We start from the raw sequence: 16,629 nt of genomic DNA on the forward strand, positions 1-16,629 counted from the left end.
TCTACGTTTATTGGTTTTCATGAAAATGGGGTTTTTAGGACCAAGAGCTCCTCTATGAACCCCTACATATTTTATTTTAATTTCAACTAGAAAAGGAAGCAGAAAATCGTCTGTAATTGGAAAACTCTCTTTGGAAAATTTTTTTTTTTAGTAGAATCTGTAGATCAACATGTTCTTAATCATCTACAGTTTGTTTTACTCATCTACGTTTATTGGTTTTCATGAAAATGGGGTTTTTAGGACCAAGAGCTCCTCTATGAACCCCTACATATTTTATTTCAGTTTCAACTAGAAAAGGCAGCAGAAAATCGTCTGTAATTGGAAAACTCTCTTTGGAAAAATTTTTTTCGTTAGTAGAATTTGTAGATCAACATGTTCTTAATCATCTACAGTTTGTTTTACTCATCTACGTTTATTGGTTGTAATGAAAATGGGGTTTTTAGGACCAAGAGCTTCTCTATGAACCCCTACATATTTTATTTTAATTTCAACTAGAAAAGGCAGCAGAAAATCGTCTGTAATTAAAAAACTCTCTTTGGAAAAAAAAATCTTTTTTAGTAGAATCTGTAGATCAACATGTTCTTAATCATCTACAGTTTGTTTTACTCGTCTACGTTTATTGGTTGTGATGAAAATGGGGTTTTTAGGACCAAGAGCTTCTCTATGAACCCCTACATATTTTATGCCAAAAGCATTTGACTGTGTAACCGCATGCTTGAAATAGCGTTTCTTGGATAATGGTATTCTATGAGTGGGAGGTTACTAAATAAAAAATAAACAATCGTGCCCCGTGACGTGTTTCCTTAGGCGTCAGATAACCGCCCGTCCCGAAAATTAATTATCCCTAATTTTTTTCGGGATTAATTCGCTAAACGGGACAGGTAACAGAAAGAAAACGGGACGGTTACGGTGTATACAAACAGATTTAATTTGGGAATAAACACCGGAGGATCCAGAGGGGCGGATTTTCCTTATAGACGCTTTGTTCGTTCACGTCATCTGCAAAACATCAAAGATGTAACGGGAATAAGGGAGTCGTCTTATCGTTTTATCCCTTATTTGATAATTACTCCAGAAGGCTAATTTACTATGATAATCCCTTCATACTTTCCCATAGCAACCCCACACCTGTTCCTCATATAAGAACGTCAGAAAACTGGTCCAAGTCTTCACGTGTACAATATAAATCCCACTGGTGGTTCTTGTATACACGTCTGGCAAATATTGTTGATGTACGCACGCAAGACCTTGGTTGGCCCGACATGTATATATTCTTACTGACACGCATTATCAGTTAGTAATTAAATGAGTTATAGATATTTTCGTCCGGGTTGACACTCCTCTTTTAAACATGCGTTAACTTAAAAAGAGTTATTCGTGCAAAAAAAATTGTAAATAACTTTTTTCTTTGGAATTAAAGGGGGCTTATTTCAAGCTAGTTTTTATTAAAATCGGTTAATATTTAACCGAGTTACGGTTATTTTTGTCCAGGTGAACAGTGTAATCCCCCCATTTACCCCGGAAAAATGTAAAAGCGCGTTAACTGAAAAAGGGTTAATTTCACAAAAATTTTTCTAATTACCATTTTGCTTGAAAATTAAAATGCGCTTAATCTAAGCTAACTTTTGTTAAAATCGGTTTATAATTAACGAAGTTATGGCCAATTTATTTAAAGAAATACTTAATTAAAAGATTATTTTAACCTAATTAAAAGAGATTAAAAAATTAATTTTATAAGAATGTAATATATAAATATATATATCATAATATAATAAAGTTTTTTACAATTTTAAATAATTGTCTTAAAAATGCCTGGTGTGTGGCCTCTGGCTTAAGTTGTGGTAAAGATCCCACTGCAGAAAAAATTCTGTTGTTCCAAACTGTTGCTCGGATTCTTTTAGACCCAAAGCAATAATTGTAAACAATTGATTTTTTAATATAACGCTTTTTATATCATGAAAATACGTTGATTAGTTTTTGATATATTTGGCTTCAAAGTGAGTGCTCACCTTGAAGGACAAACATGAACACTGGACTCTACTGCACAAAAAATTTTTAGTGCCAATAGTGTTGCTTAAATTCTTTTTGAACTAGAATAATATTTATTAAGAATTGATTTCCTAATACTATGCTTTTTATTTCATCAAAATGCATGCATTAATTTTTAAGATATTCAGGTTCAAAGTGAGTGCTCACCTTAAAGGACAAACATGAACACTGGACTCTACTGCACAAAAAAATTTTTAGTTCCAAAGCTGTTGCTTAGATTTGCTTGAATAAAACAGCATGTATTAAGAATTGATTTTCTAATAATATGCTCTTTATTTCATCAAAATACGACCATTAGTTTCTAAGATATTGAGCTTCAAAATGAGTGCTCACCTTGAAGGACAAAAATGAACTCTGGACCCTACTGCACAAAAAAATTTTTAGTTCCAAAGCTGTTGCTTAGATTTGCTTGAATAAAACAGCATGTATTAAGAATTGATTTTCTAATAATATGCTCTTTATTTCATCAAAATACGACCATTAGTTTCTAAGATATTTAGGTTCAAAGTGAGTGCTCACCTTGAAGGACAAAGATGAATTTAGGACCCTACTGCACAAAAAAATTTTTAGTGCCAAAAGTGTTGCTTAGATTCTTTTGGAACTAAAACAATATTTGTTAAGAATTAATTTCTTAATATGATGCTTTTTATTTCATGAAAATACGTTTATTTGTTTTTGAGATATTGAGCTTCAAAGTGAGTGCTCACCTTGAAGGACAAACATGAACTCTGGACCCTACTGCACAAAAAAATTTTTAGTGCCCAAAGTGTTGCTTAGATTCTTTTGCAACTAAAACAATATTTGTTAAGAATTGATTTCTTAATATGATGCTTTTTATTTCATGAAAATGCGTCTATTTGTTTTTGAGATATCAAGCTTCAAAGTGAGTGCTCACCTTCAAAGACAAATACAAATCTTAGACCCTACTGCACATAAAATTCTGTAGTTCCAAGGCTGTTACTTGGATTTGCTTGAGTGAAGCAGCATTTATTAGGAATTGATTTCCTAATATTATGTTTTTTATTTCATCAAAATATATGCATTAATTTTTAAGATATTCAGGTTCAAAGTAAGTGCTCATCTTAATGGACAAACATGAACACTGGACTCTATTGCACAAAAAAAATTTTTGGTACCAAAAGTGTTACTTAGATTCTGTTGGAACTAAAACAATATTTATTAAGAATTGATTTCTTAATATTATGCTTTTTATTTCATGAAAATAGATCCGTCAGTTTTTGAGATATTGGACTTCAAAGTGAGTGCTCACTTTGAAGAACAAACATGAACTCTGGACCTTACTGCACAAAAAAATTTTTAGTGCCAAAAGTGTTGTTTAGATTCTTTTGGACCTAAAACAATATTTGTTAAGAATTGATTTCTTAATATGATGCTTTTTATTTCATAAAAATACGTGTATTAGTTTTTGAGATATTTGGCTTCAAAGTGAGTGCTCACCTTGAAGGACAAACATAAATTTTAGACTCTACTGCGCATAAAATTCTGTAATTCCAAAGCTGTTGCTTAGATTTGCTTGAATAAAGCAGGATTTATTAAGAATTGATTTTCTAATATTATGCTTTTTACTTAATCAAAATATATTAATTAGTTTTAAAGATATCCAGCTTCAAAGTGAGTACTCATCTTAAAGGACAAACATGAACACTGGACCCTACTGCACATAAAATTCTGTAGTTCCAAAGCTGTTACTTAGATTCGCTTGAATAAAACAGCATGCATTAAGAGTTGATTTTCTAATAATATGCTTTTTATTTCATCAAAATACGACCCTTAGTTTTTAAGATATTTAGGTTCAAAGTGAGTGCTCACCTTGAAGGACAAAGATGAATTTTGGACCCTGCTACACAAAAAAATTTTTAGTAGCAAAAGTGTTGCTTAGATTCTTTTGGAACTAAAACAATATTTATTAAGAATTGATTTCCTAATGCGACGCTTTTTATTTCATGAAAATTCGTGTATTAGTTTTTGAGATATCAAGCTTCAAAGTGAGTACTCACCTTAAAGGACAAACATGAACACTAGACCCTACTGCACATAAAATTCTGTAGTTCTAAGGCTGTTACTTGGATTCGCTTGAATAAAACACCGTTTATTAAAAAATAATTTCCTAATATTATGCTCTTTATTTCATCAAAATACATCCATTAGTTTTCAAGATATCCAGCTTCAAAGTGAGTACTCACCTTGAAGAACGAACTTAAACTCTAGAACCTACTGTACAAAAAAATTTATAGTTCCAAAACGGTTGCTTGAAATTCCTTAAACCCAAAACAACATTTATAAAGAATCAATCACTTAACACAACGCATTTTATTTCATAAAAATACATCCATTAGTTTTCAAGATATCCAACTTCAAAGTGGGTCCTCACCTTAAGGGACAAACATGAACATTACGATTACGCTGTTTATGCAATTTGTCTGCAACCTCAAAACGATTTATCAATATAAAAAGAGATCTCGGGGAGGTACGGAAATCACTTTTGTTGATACAACACAAAAAAGGAAACAGTAGAGAAATGTTTCCCTTATAAATATTAAATTAGCCTTAAAAGGGCGCGAAAGAAGCGCACTCCAGAAATCGGGAGAGTATTCCCTAGGGACGTCCTGTGACTGACTACACGCTGCATTAATCCCCCCTTCCGCTTTGTTAATAACGTTCATGCATTTTGTACCCATTTACACTCCGTTTTTTAGGATAAGGCAATAATTGTTCTGGATACAATAAGGGGTCAAATTGTAAAAAGGGAAACTTGTGTGTTACCATAAATCCCGCTTTAAAATTCCTGTACTTGCGTGTACTGCCTGCAGGAGGGAATTTATTAGTTCGGCCCCTGCTAAAACGCGAATGCCGTCAGTAGGAAAAGTGAATTCGCGCGTCGCCGGTGTCGGGTTCGAATCGTGCACGTAATTCGAAGTTTTTACGCTCTTTTGAGTCTTTTTTCAGTTCGGTTTGTGCACTTTTATTTCCCGACTAAAGTGAATCCCTTGTACTAATTAAATGGAGGCTGTATATGGGCTGTAGTAAGGTAATTTGTGAAGGATTGCCCTGTATGCACTTAATTTTTTTAAGAACAAAAATCACTTTTAGGGTCCCCGATTGGTTCTAAACAAATTTGCTCTCTAGTGTTTTTTTCGTAGGACGCACGGTTTTCGCGTAAAAAAATAAAAACCCCCTCGAGTCCCTTGAGAAATAGAGTGCGGCAACAAAAAGGTTGTCCTACCAGTATAGGCTCAACCATGTCGCTTTTAAATTAATTTTTTATTATTTATAGTGGGCAATTATCAAAAACAGTCCAGCAAGTCTCATATTACTCGATGATACTTGGTCAAACGCCAATGGAGGCCTTATATAGGCTGTAGCAAGGTAATTTGTTAGGCCTCAATGTTTTATCGAAGAATTGCCCTCTATGCACTTAATTTTTTTAAAAACAAAAATCACTTTTAGGGTCCCCGATTGGTTCTAAACAAATTTGCTCTCTAGTGTTTTTTTCGTAGGACGCACGGTTTTCGCGTAAAAAAATAAAAACCCCCTTGAGAAATAGAGTGCGGCAACAAAAAGGTTGTCCTACCGGTATAGGCTCAACCATGTCGCTTTTAAATTAATTTTTTATTATTTATAGTGGGCAATTATCGTAAACAGTCCAGCAAGTCTCACATTACTCGATAAAACTTGGTCAAACGCCAATGGAGGCCTTATATAGGCTGTAGCAAGGTAATTTGTTAGGCCTCAATGTTTCATCGAAGAATTGCCCTCTATGCACTCAATTTTTTTAAAAACAAAAATCACTTTTAGAATCCCCGATTGGTTCTAAACAAATTTGCTCTCTAGTGTTTTTTTCGTAGGACGCACGGTTTTCGCGTAAAAAAATAAAAACCCCCTTGAGAAATAGAGTGCGGCAACAAAAAGGTTGTCCTACCGGTATAGGCTCAACCATGTCGCGTTTAAATAAAATTTTTAGGAAAATTAGGTTATTCCAGAAAGACAAGTGCAATTAACCATATGGTTATCTCCTTCTCTCTTGTTGCTGTTTTTCAGTTATATTTTCCTCAAAGGGGGTACTTTTACCCTTTGATCGCTTCCCCTGGAAAATCCCCAAAAGGTTTAAAAATGATTTTTCAACTTTGTTCGACGACTAACAAGCTTCATCTCCCTCTAATTAAAGTTTCTCTTTTGCAACGGACAGAAAGGGAAAATATTAATAAATGGCGAATTTAAGGCGCTTAAACTTGATCGGACGTAGGTTAAATGGACCAGGGTAAAAGTGCTATTTGCTGCACACCGGTGCAATTTACTGCTGACCCAATTGCGCTTTACTTATGCCCCATTATTTGCACAGGCCTCAGGACTAAAGTGGGCAATTTAATTTCGGTGTTTTTTGGAATTGTACGATCTTAAAGTCCAGGGGTTGAGTTTTGGTGGACGTCAGTAGCAGCCTACAGGTTTTTCGTTAATAACTTTTGATCTGATAAAGATAGAGTCATAAAGTAAACTTTATTTGATTAATAATGAATTGTTCTATGAAATTGATCATATGGATTAATACCGTAAATCCAATAGAAGTAGAGGAATCGTCGCTGAAAGTTAGACAGGCTCCTTCAAACTGGTCCTGACCAAAAAATGGCTGATATCTTCTTTGGTAATGAGTGTACAGTCATAATTATTATAAATGAAATTAAAAGATGACTGATTGCCTTAAAGAATCTTTTTAAATTTTTAAAAAATAATTAACCGTTTAAAAGTTACAAATGTTTGAATTTTTTTTCATGTCAGTAGCACGTTCAAACGTCAACCTCCAGATTTTTGGCTAATAACTTTTGATCTACTGAAGATAAAAACATGAAATAAACTTCATTTGATTGGCAATAATTTTTCCTATAAAGTTCATTATATTAGTTACCACTCCTAACCTAATAGAATTAGAGAAATTGTCGCTGAAAGTTAGACAAGCCCTTTCACACTAGCTCTGACACAAAAATGGCTTATATCTTCTTTGGTAATTGACTTACAAACATAATCATCATAAACAAAGTTAAAATATGACTGGTTGTCTTAAAGAAACTTTTTAAATTTTTAAAAAATAATTAACCGTTTAAAAGTTACAGGTGTTTGAATTTTTTTTCACGTCAGTAGCACCTCCAAACGTCAACCTCCAGGTTTTTGGCTGATAACTTTTGATCTACTAAGGATAAAAACATAAAATAAACTTCATTTGATTGGCAATAATTTTTCCTATAAAGTTTATTATATTAGTTACCACTATTAATCTAATACAAGTAGAGAAATCGTCCTTGCAAGATAGACAAGCCCCTTCACACTAGCTCTGACACAAAAATGGCTTATATCTTCTTTGTTAATTGACTTACAAACTTAATCATCATAAACAAAGTTAAAATATGACTGGTTGTCTTAAAGAAACTTTTTAAATTTTTAAAAAATAATTAACCGTTTAAAAGTTACAGGTGTTTGAATTTTTTTTCACGTCAGTAGCACCTCCAAACGTCAACCTCCAGGTTTTTGGCTGATAACTTTTGATCTACTAAGGATAAAAACATAAAATAAACTTCATTTGATTGGCAATAATTTTTCCTATAAAGTTTATTATATTAGTTACCACTATTAATCTAATACAAGTAGAGAAATCGTCCTTGCAAGATAGACAAGCCCCTTCACACTAGCTCTGACACAAAAATGGCTTATATCTTCTTTGTTATTTGACTTACAAACTTAATCATCATAAACAAAGTTAAAATATGACTGGTTGTCTTAAAGAATCTTTTTAATTATTTAAAAAATAATTAACCGTTTAAGAGTTACAGATGTTTGAATTTTTTTCACGTCAGTAGCACGTCCAAACGTCAACCTCCAGGTTTTTGCCTGATAACTTTTGATCTACTGAAGATAAATACATGAAATAAACTTTATTTGATTGGCAATGATTTTTTCTATAAAGTTCATTATATTAATTACCACTATTAACCCAATACAATTAGAGAAATTGTCGCTGAAAGTTAGACAAGCCCTTTCACACTAGCTCTGACACAAAAATGGCTTATATCTTCTTTGGTAATTGACTTACAAACATAATCATCATAAACAAAGTTAAAACATGACTGATTGTCTTAAAGAATCTTTTTAAATTTTTAAAAAAGAATTAACCGTTCAAAAGTTACAGATGTTTGAATTTTTTTTCACGTCAGTAGCACGTTCGAACGTCAACCTCCAGGTTTTTGGCTGATAACTTTTGATCTACTGAAGATAAAAACATGAAATAAACTTTATTTGATTTGCAATAATTTTTTCTATAAAGTTCATTATATTAGTTACCACTCCTAACCTAATAGAATTAGAGAAATTGTCGCTGAAAGTTAGACAACCCCTTTCACACTAGCTCTGACACAAAAACGGCTTATATCTTCTTTGGTAATTGACTTACAAACATAATCATCAGAAACAAAGTTAAAACATGACTGCTTGCCTTAAAGAATCTTTTTAAATTTTAAAAAAATTATTAACCGTTAAAAAGTTACAGATGTTTGAATTTTTTTTCACGTCAGTAGCACGTTCGAACGTCAACCTCCAGGTTTTTGGCTGATAACTTTTGATCTGCTAAAGATAAAAACATGAAATAAACTTTATTTGATTACCAATGATTTTTCCTATAAAGTTTATTATATTATTTAGTACTGTTAACTTAATACAAGTAGAGAAATCGTCCTTGCAAGATAGACAAGCCCCTTCACACTAGCTCTGACATAAAAATGGCTTATATCTTGTTTGGTAATTGACTTACAAACATAATCATCATAAACAAACTTAAAACATGACAAATTGCCTTAAAGAATCTTTTTAAATTTTTAAAAAATAATTAACCGTTCAAAAGTTACAGATGTTTGAATTTTTTTTCATGTCAGTAGCACCTCTAAACGTCAACCTCCAGATTTTTGGCTAATAACTTTTGATCTACTAAAGATAAAAACATGAAATAAACTTCATTTGATTAGCAATGATTTTTCCTATAAAGTTTATTATATTGGTTACCACTGTTAATCTAATACAAGTAGAGAAATCGTCGTTGCAAAATAGACAAGCCCCTTCACACTAGCTCTGATCCAAAAATGGCTTATATCTTCTTTGGTAATTGACTTACAAACATAATCATCATAAACAAAGTTAAAATATGACTGGTTGTCTTAAAGAAACTTTTTAAATTTTAAAAAAATAAATAACCGTTCAAAAGTTACAGATGTTTGAATTTTTTTCACGTCAGTAGCACGTCCAAACGTCAACCTCCAGGTTTTTGGCTGACAACTTTTGATCTGCTAAGGATAAAAACATGAAATAAACTTTATTTGATTACCAATGATTTTTACTATAAAGTTTATTATATCAGTTACCACTATTAAACCAATACAATTAGAGAAATTGTCGCTGAAAGTTAGACAAGCCCTTTCACACTAGCTCTGACACAAAAATGGCTTATATCTTGTTTGATAATTGACTTACAAACATAATCATCATAAACAAACTTAAAATATGACTGATTGTCTTAAAAAATCTTTTTAAATTTTAAAAAAATAATTAAACGTTTAAAAGTTACAGATGTTTGAATTTTTTTTCATGTCAGTAGCACGTTGGAACGTCAACCTTCAGGTTTTTGGCTGATAACTTTTGATCTACTGAAGATAAACACATGAAATAAACTTTATTTGATTGGCAATGATTTTTCCTATAAAGTTCATTATATTAGTTACCACTCCTAACCTAATAGAATTAGAGAAATTGTCGCTGAAAGTTAGACAAGCCCCTTCACACTAGCTCTGACACAAAAATGGCTTATATCTTCTTTGGTAATTGACTTACAAACATAATCATCATAAACAAAGTTAAAATATGACTGGTTGTCTTAAAGAATCTTTTTAAATTTTTAAAAAATAATTAACCGTTTAAAAGTTACAGATGTTTGAATTTTTTTTCATGTCAGTAGCACGTTCAAACGTCAACCTCCAGATTTTTGGCTAATAACTTTTGATCTACTGAAGATAAAAACATGAAATAAACTTCATTTGATTGGCAATAATTTTTCCTATTTAGTTCGTTATATTAGTTACCACTCCTAACCTAATAGAATTAGAGAAATTGTCGCTGAAAGTTAGACAAGCCCTTTCACACTAGCTCTGACACAAAAATGGCTTATATCTTCTTTGTTAATTGACTTACAAACTTAATCATTATAAACAAACTTACAGACCAACTGATGATCTTTCAGAATCTTTTAAAATTTTTCCAAAATAATTACCCCTTTAAAAGTTACCAGCATATGAATTTTGCTTCACGTCAGTAACACCCCCAAACGTCAACCTCAAGGTTTTTCGTTAATAACTATTGATCTACTGAACATAAAATCATCAAATAAACTTTATTTTGTTAATAATAAATAATCCCTTTTTTTTGCATATACTCCCTGAAAAAAAACCGTTAATTTTCATTACGCAACATAGTTTTGCCCTCGTCAATTATGATTTTTTCATTTTTGGAGTTTCAACCTTCGCTATATAGCGCTATTATCCGTGTATGCGAGGATAAGCCTGTTATTTAACACGCTGGAAACTCAGTCGGTGCGATTTATGTTGCAGGAGTTTGATCAATTGGAAAATTATCCTTTGAACCTTTATTTTAATGGAATGCAATGCAAGAGGGTATTTACTCAGATCCATTGATGGTCAACAGGGAATTGTAGAAGTAGAAGAAGATCTCAGTAGGGGGAGTTTACTTAAACAAGGGACCATAGGGTGTATTAAGGTCTGAGGTCATTTATAATGGTAATAATAGTAGTAATGAAAATAATAATATGCAGGTCTTTGGTACCAATATGCTCTGGAACTATGCTACTATTGAAAAATTTTGTAGATACATTTTTTGTTTGGAATTAAAAATCCTTTATTATGATCTAATTTTCATGAAAATCGGTGAAAAATTAAAGAAGTTAGAGCATAGTTACGATTTTTCCCAAAAAAAATTCATTACTTGATTTTCAATTTTTTTAACATGAAAACTACTGGATTAATAAAAATTTTTGTAAATACCTTTTTTGTTAAGAATTAAAAATGCTTTCCAATGATCTTATTTTCATGAAAATCGGTGAAAAATTAGAGGAGCTATGGTGAAATTACACTTTGTCCCAAAGAACTTGGTTAGTTGGTCCCGAAAAAATCATTACTTGACGCTTAATTTTTTTAACATAGAAACTATTAGGTTAACGCAAATTTTTGTAGATACATTTTTTGTTTAGAATTAAATGTCCTTTCCTACGACAGAATTTTTATAAAAATCGATGAAAAATTAAGGGAACTCGGGCATAATTACACGGTGTCCCACAAAAAACTGATTAACGGATCTTTAACTTATTTTAACACAAAAACTATTCGCTTAATGGAAATTTTTATAGATACATTTTTTGTTTAGAATTAAAAATCCTTTTCTACAACCTAATTTCCACGAGAATCGGTGAGAAATTAGGGAAATTATAGCATAATTTCAGTTTTTTTTATTTTCTGCCTGGACACTCTTTTAATCTTCCATAGGGATGCTTTTGCCCTTTTTTATAATTATGATAACCTGTACAAAAGAGAGAGAGGAAAAATTGAAATCATTTCGACTTAACTTAAGCAAACTGTATCATACCTAACGCTTATTTTAACCCTACTTATCTATAAACAGGTCTATAGTCTAGTCATTGACAATAGCGGTATATAACTCGTTGATAATCAAATTAAATTAACGAACTGGAAGCACAGACGCGCGTATTTCGTCATTATCTCCCTGGGATAATTTTATTACGGTCCTGATTGGCTTTTACTTGATATATATATAGTACCTCCCTCTCTCTCTTTCTCTCTCTATCAAACGCATTTGATACAGTCAGCACTGCTCTTATGGGGAAAGTGAGGTTAAGTAAAGAAGTTGCCATATATAGTTCTACATTTAATAAGTTCAATATGATTTTGTGTTAAAATAATGAAAGTATCGCGATATAAGACTGTTATCGTACTGCAGCGATAAAACGGGAGATAATCAGAAGAAAGGTGCGGCGGAGCGGAGCTGTATAAAAGCTTTTATAAGCCCTGGATGCACTTTATTTTCGTGCAGCGAATTTTTGAGAAAAATCGCTCCTTTTGTAACGAGGTTCTAAGCGGAAGTTGAATGTTGTTTTTGGGGGGATAAAGTGCAATTTTGCGATAACTTCCTTAATTTTCCGGTGATTTGTATAAAGGTTGGGTCATAGGAAAGAATTTTTAATTCTAAACAAAAAATGTATCTATAAAAATTTTAATTAGTCTAATAGTTTTTATGTTAAAATAAGTTAAAGATCAGTTAATCATTTTTTTGTGGGACACCGTGTAATTATGCCCTAGTTCCTTTAATTTTTCATCGATTTTTATAAGAGTTCTGTCATAGGAAAGGATATTTAATTCTAAACAAAAAATGTATCTACAAAAATTTGCGTTAACCTAATAGTTTCTATGTTAAAAAAATTAAGCGTCAAGTAATGATTTTTTCGGGACCAATTAACCAAGTTCTTTGGGACAAAGTGTAATTTCACCATAGCTCCTCTAATTTTTCACCGATTTTCATGAAAATAAGATCATTGGAAAGCATTTTTAATTCTTAACAAAAAGTGTGTTTACAAAAATTTTTATTAATCCAGTAGTTTTTATGTAAAAAAAATTAAAATTCAAGTAATTAATTTTTTTTGGGAAAAATCGTAATTATGCCATAATTCCTTTAATTTTTCACCGATTTTCATGAAAATTAGATCATAAAAAAGTATTTTTAATTCCAAACAAAAAAGTTATCTACAAAAATTTCCATTCGTCCAATAGTTTTTACGTTAAAAAATTTAAGCGTCAAGTAATGATTTTTTCGGGACCAATTAACCAAGTTCTTCGGGACAAAGTGTAATTTTACCATAGCTCCTCTAATTTTTCACCGATTTTCATGAAAATAAGATCATTGGAAAGGATTTTTAATTCCTAACAAAAAATGTGTTTACAAAAATTTTTATTAATCCAGTAGTTTTCATGTTAAAAACATTAGGAATCAAGTAATCAATTTTTCCAGGTAAAACTGTAATTATGCTCTAATTCCTTTAATTTTCCACCGATTTTCATGAAAATTAAATCATAATAAAGGATTTTTAATTCTCAACAAAAAATGTATCTACAAAAATTTTTATTTATCCAGTAGTTTTTATGTTAAAAAAATTAGGAATCAAGTCAAGGTTTTTGGTAAATAACTTTTGATCTACTCAAGCTGCAATTATGAAATAAACCTTGTTTGATTAGCAGTAAAACGCTTTACAATTTCGGTTTTCTTAATTAATACCGTCAATTTAATAGAAGTGGAGAAATCGCTGCTGCAAGTTAGACAAGCCCCTTCAAACTAGTCTTGACCCAAAAATGGCTTGTAACTTCTTCGGTAATGGGTTTACAGTCATAATCATTATAAATAAACTTGAACACTGGCTAAGGATCTTTAAGATTCTTTTTAAATTTTTTCAAAATTTTGAATAGTTTAGGAGTTACAGTAGTTTGAATTTTTCTGCACGTCAGTAGCACCCTCAAACGTCAACCTCCAGGTTTTTGGTAAATAACTTTTGATCTACTCAAGCTACAATCATGAAATAAACTTTATTTGTTTAGCAAATAAACGCTTTATAACTTTGATTATATTAATTATTATCGTCAACCCAATAAAAGTGGAGTATTTGTAGCCGCAAGTTAGACAAGCCCCTTCAAACTAGTTTTGACCCAAAAATGGCTCATAACTTCTTCGGTAATGGATATACAGTCATGATCATCATAAATAAATTTGAACACCAACTAAGCATCTTTAGGAATCTTTTTAAAATTTTCCAAAATATTTAACGGTTCAAAAGTTACAACCATTTGAATTTTTCTGCACGTCAGTAGCACCCTCAAACGTCAACCTCCCGGTTTTTGGTGAATAACTTTTGATCTACTCAAGCTAAAATCATGAAATAAACTTTGTTTGCTTAGTAAATAAACGCTTCATAACTTTGATCATATTAATTATTACCATTAAGCTAATAAAAGTGGAATATTTGCAGCTGCAATTTAGACAAGCCCCTTAAAACTAGTTTTGACCCAAAAATGGCTTATAACTTCTTCGGTAATGGGTATACAGCCATGATTATCATAAATAAACTTAAACAATAGCTAAGAATCTTTAAGAATATTTTTAAAATTTTCCAAAATATTCAACAGTTCAAAAGTTACAATCCTTTGAATTTCTCTGCACATCAGTAGCACCCTCAAACGTCAACCTCCCGGTTTTTGGTGAATAACTTTTGATCTACTTAAGCTACAATCATAAAATAAACTTTATTTGTTTAGTAAATAAACGCTTTATAACTTTGATTACATTAATTATTACCGTTAACCTAATAAAAGTGGAGTTTTTGCAGCTGCAAGTTAGAAAAGCCCCTTCAAACTAGTGTTGACCCAAAAATGGCTTATAACTTCTTCGGTAATGGGTATACAGCCATGATTATCATAAATAAACTTAAACAATAGCTAAGAATCTTTAAGAATCTTTTTAAAATTTTCCAAAATATTCAACGGTTCAAAAGTTACAACCCTTTGAATTTTTTTGCACGTCAGTACCACCCTCAAACGTCAACCTCCAGGTTTTTGGTAAATAACTTTTGATCTACTCAAGCTACAATCCTGAAATAAACTTTATTGATTTAGTAAGTAAATGCTTTATAACTTTGATTACATTAATTATTACCGTTAACCCAAAAAAAGTGGAGTTTTTGCAGCCGCAAGTTAGACAAGCCCCTTCAAACTAGTCTTGACCCAAAAATGGCTTATAACTTCTTCGGTAATGGAGATACAGTCATAATCATCATAAACAAACTTGAACACTAGCTGAGGATCTTTAAGATTCTTTTTAAATTTTTTCAAAATTTTGAATAGTTTAGGAGTTACAGTAGTTTGAATTTTTCTGCACGTCAGTAGCACCCTCAAACGTCAACCTCCAGGTTTTCGGTAAATAACTTTTGATCTACTCAAGCTACAATCATGAAATAAACTTTGTTTGTTTAGCAAATAAATGCTTTATAACTTTGATTATATTAATTATTACCGTCAACACAATAAAAGTGGAGTATTTGTAGCTGAAAGTTAGACAGGCCCCTTCAAACTAGTCTTGACCCAAAAATGGCTCATAACTTCTTCGGTAATGGATATACCGTCATGATCATCATAAGCAAACTTAAACACTAACTGAGCATCTTTAAGAATCTTTTTAAAATTTTCCAATATATTTGATAGTTCAAAAGTTACAACCGTTTGAATTTTTCTGCACGTTAGTAGGACCCTCAAACGTCAACCGCCAGGTTTTCGGCTGATAACTTTTGATCTACTCAAGCTAAATTCATGAAATAAACTTTAATTGGTTAGTAATCATTTTCCTAATAAGTCTGGATAAACATCGGATTAATAAAAGTGAGCAGAAACAATAAAAAAGAGGGGGATCTTATCATCGAGCCTGAATTCCATTATCGAAATGAAAAGATACGAAACTGAACGGCGCGCGACTATTTAATCGGGAAATCTTTTAAAAAGCCGACGAGCGCGACCGGTTTTTCATCGAGCGAAAATTAATTAAAAGCCGTTTTCTTGAAAGCTCGTTAAATCGAACGATATTTCGGGCGGTTTTCAAATATCCGGCTTAGAACAGAAACTTTCAATCCGATCCTGTTTTGAACCGGGCACTTTGCAATTATTCCTGTTTTTTTTCCATTTACAGTTAATTTATTCGAAGACACACGCTTCTATAATAAATAAAACGGCAATTCTTAAGTGTTCAATTAAGAAAGGCTCTATTAAAAATTTATAACGCTTTGTACAGGCAACATCTTTAAAAACATGAAATTTTACAGCACCAGACGCAGTTTTAGCCGTAAATTTTATGGAGCCGTTCGTTTTTTACCGCCACGGCTACAGAACGAGGCCGCAGCTTCTTATAAACACGTTTTCGGGGTCGTTTTTACCCAATTTGCATCTTTATGCGCCTCGTTTTAGGGATATTGAAAGAGGGTCTTTATTTTATTCATTTATTTGTAGCAAACACGTTTTACATAACCTCCAAAAGTAGCTCCTCAAGGCACGCTAGATTAAAATTCACATGTCAACCTGGACCGTTCAGGCCTCCGTCCGACCTTCGAACAAGCGTAACAACTTCCCGTAAGTAGGCTTGGAAATAAACAATTGACTGTCCAATAAATTTTTTCAAGCCTACTGGACCGTTTTAAGACAGTCAAGACACGCTAGATTAACATTCAAACGTCTTGTGACGTGCGTGGACCGTTCAGGCCTCCGTGCGACCTCACTGGAATGAGCAGTCAGATTTTAGCAATAGTACAAAAAAATTACTTTTTATAGAGCAATAATGAATAAGGAACATAAATTTCACTGTAATGATTTGTATGGGGCTTTATCCCGATTTACTGGGATGATTATGCCGCCTTGT

At 31.9% G+C, this 16,629-nt stretch overlaps 2 protein-coding genes across 4 annotated transcripts in view; one reads left to right on the plus strand and one right to left on the minus strand.

The window, feature by feature from the left end:
* The window catches only part of LOC126747893 (kanadaptin-like), a 246,814-nt gene that overhangs the window by 98,549 nt on the left and 131,636 nt on the right, over positions 1-16,629 (minus strand). The gene's annotated exons all lie outside the window — the stretch shown is intronic.
* The window catches only part of LOC126747900 (tachykinin-like peptides receptor 99D), a 161,958-nt gene continuing 150,171 nt past the window's right edge, over positions 4,843-16,629 (plus strand). For 2 of the 3 annotated variants that reach the window (XR_007664457.1, XM_050456869.1), the window contains exon 1: positions 4,843-5,098. Coding sequence is in view for 1 of the 3 variants with exons in the window: in XM_050456869.1 (XP_050312826.1) it covers positions 5,084-5,098 (15 nt within the window). In the remaining 2 variants the exon portion in view is untranslated. The remainder of the gene's footprint in view (positions 5,099-16,629) is intronic. The other variant, XM_050456871.1, reaches the window with a different exon arrangement.

Source organism: Anthonomus grandis, chromosome 20 (assembly GCF_022605725.1).
Source record: "Anthonomus grandis grandis chromosome 20, icAntGran1.3, whole genome shotgun sequence".
In the NCBI taxonomy this organism is placed as follows: Eukaryota; Metazoa; Arthropoda; class Insecta; order Coleoptera; family Curculionidae; genus Anthonomus; species Anthonomus grandis.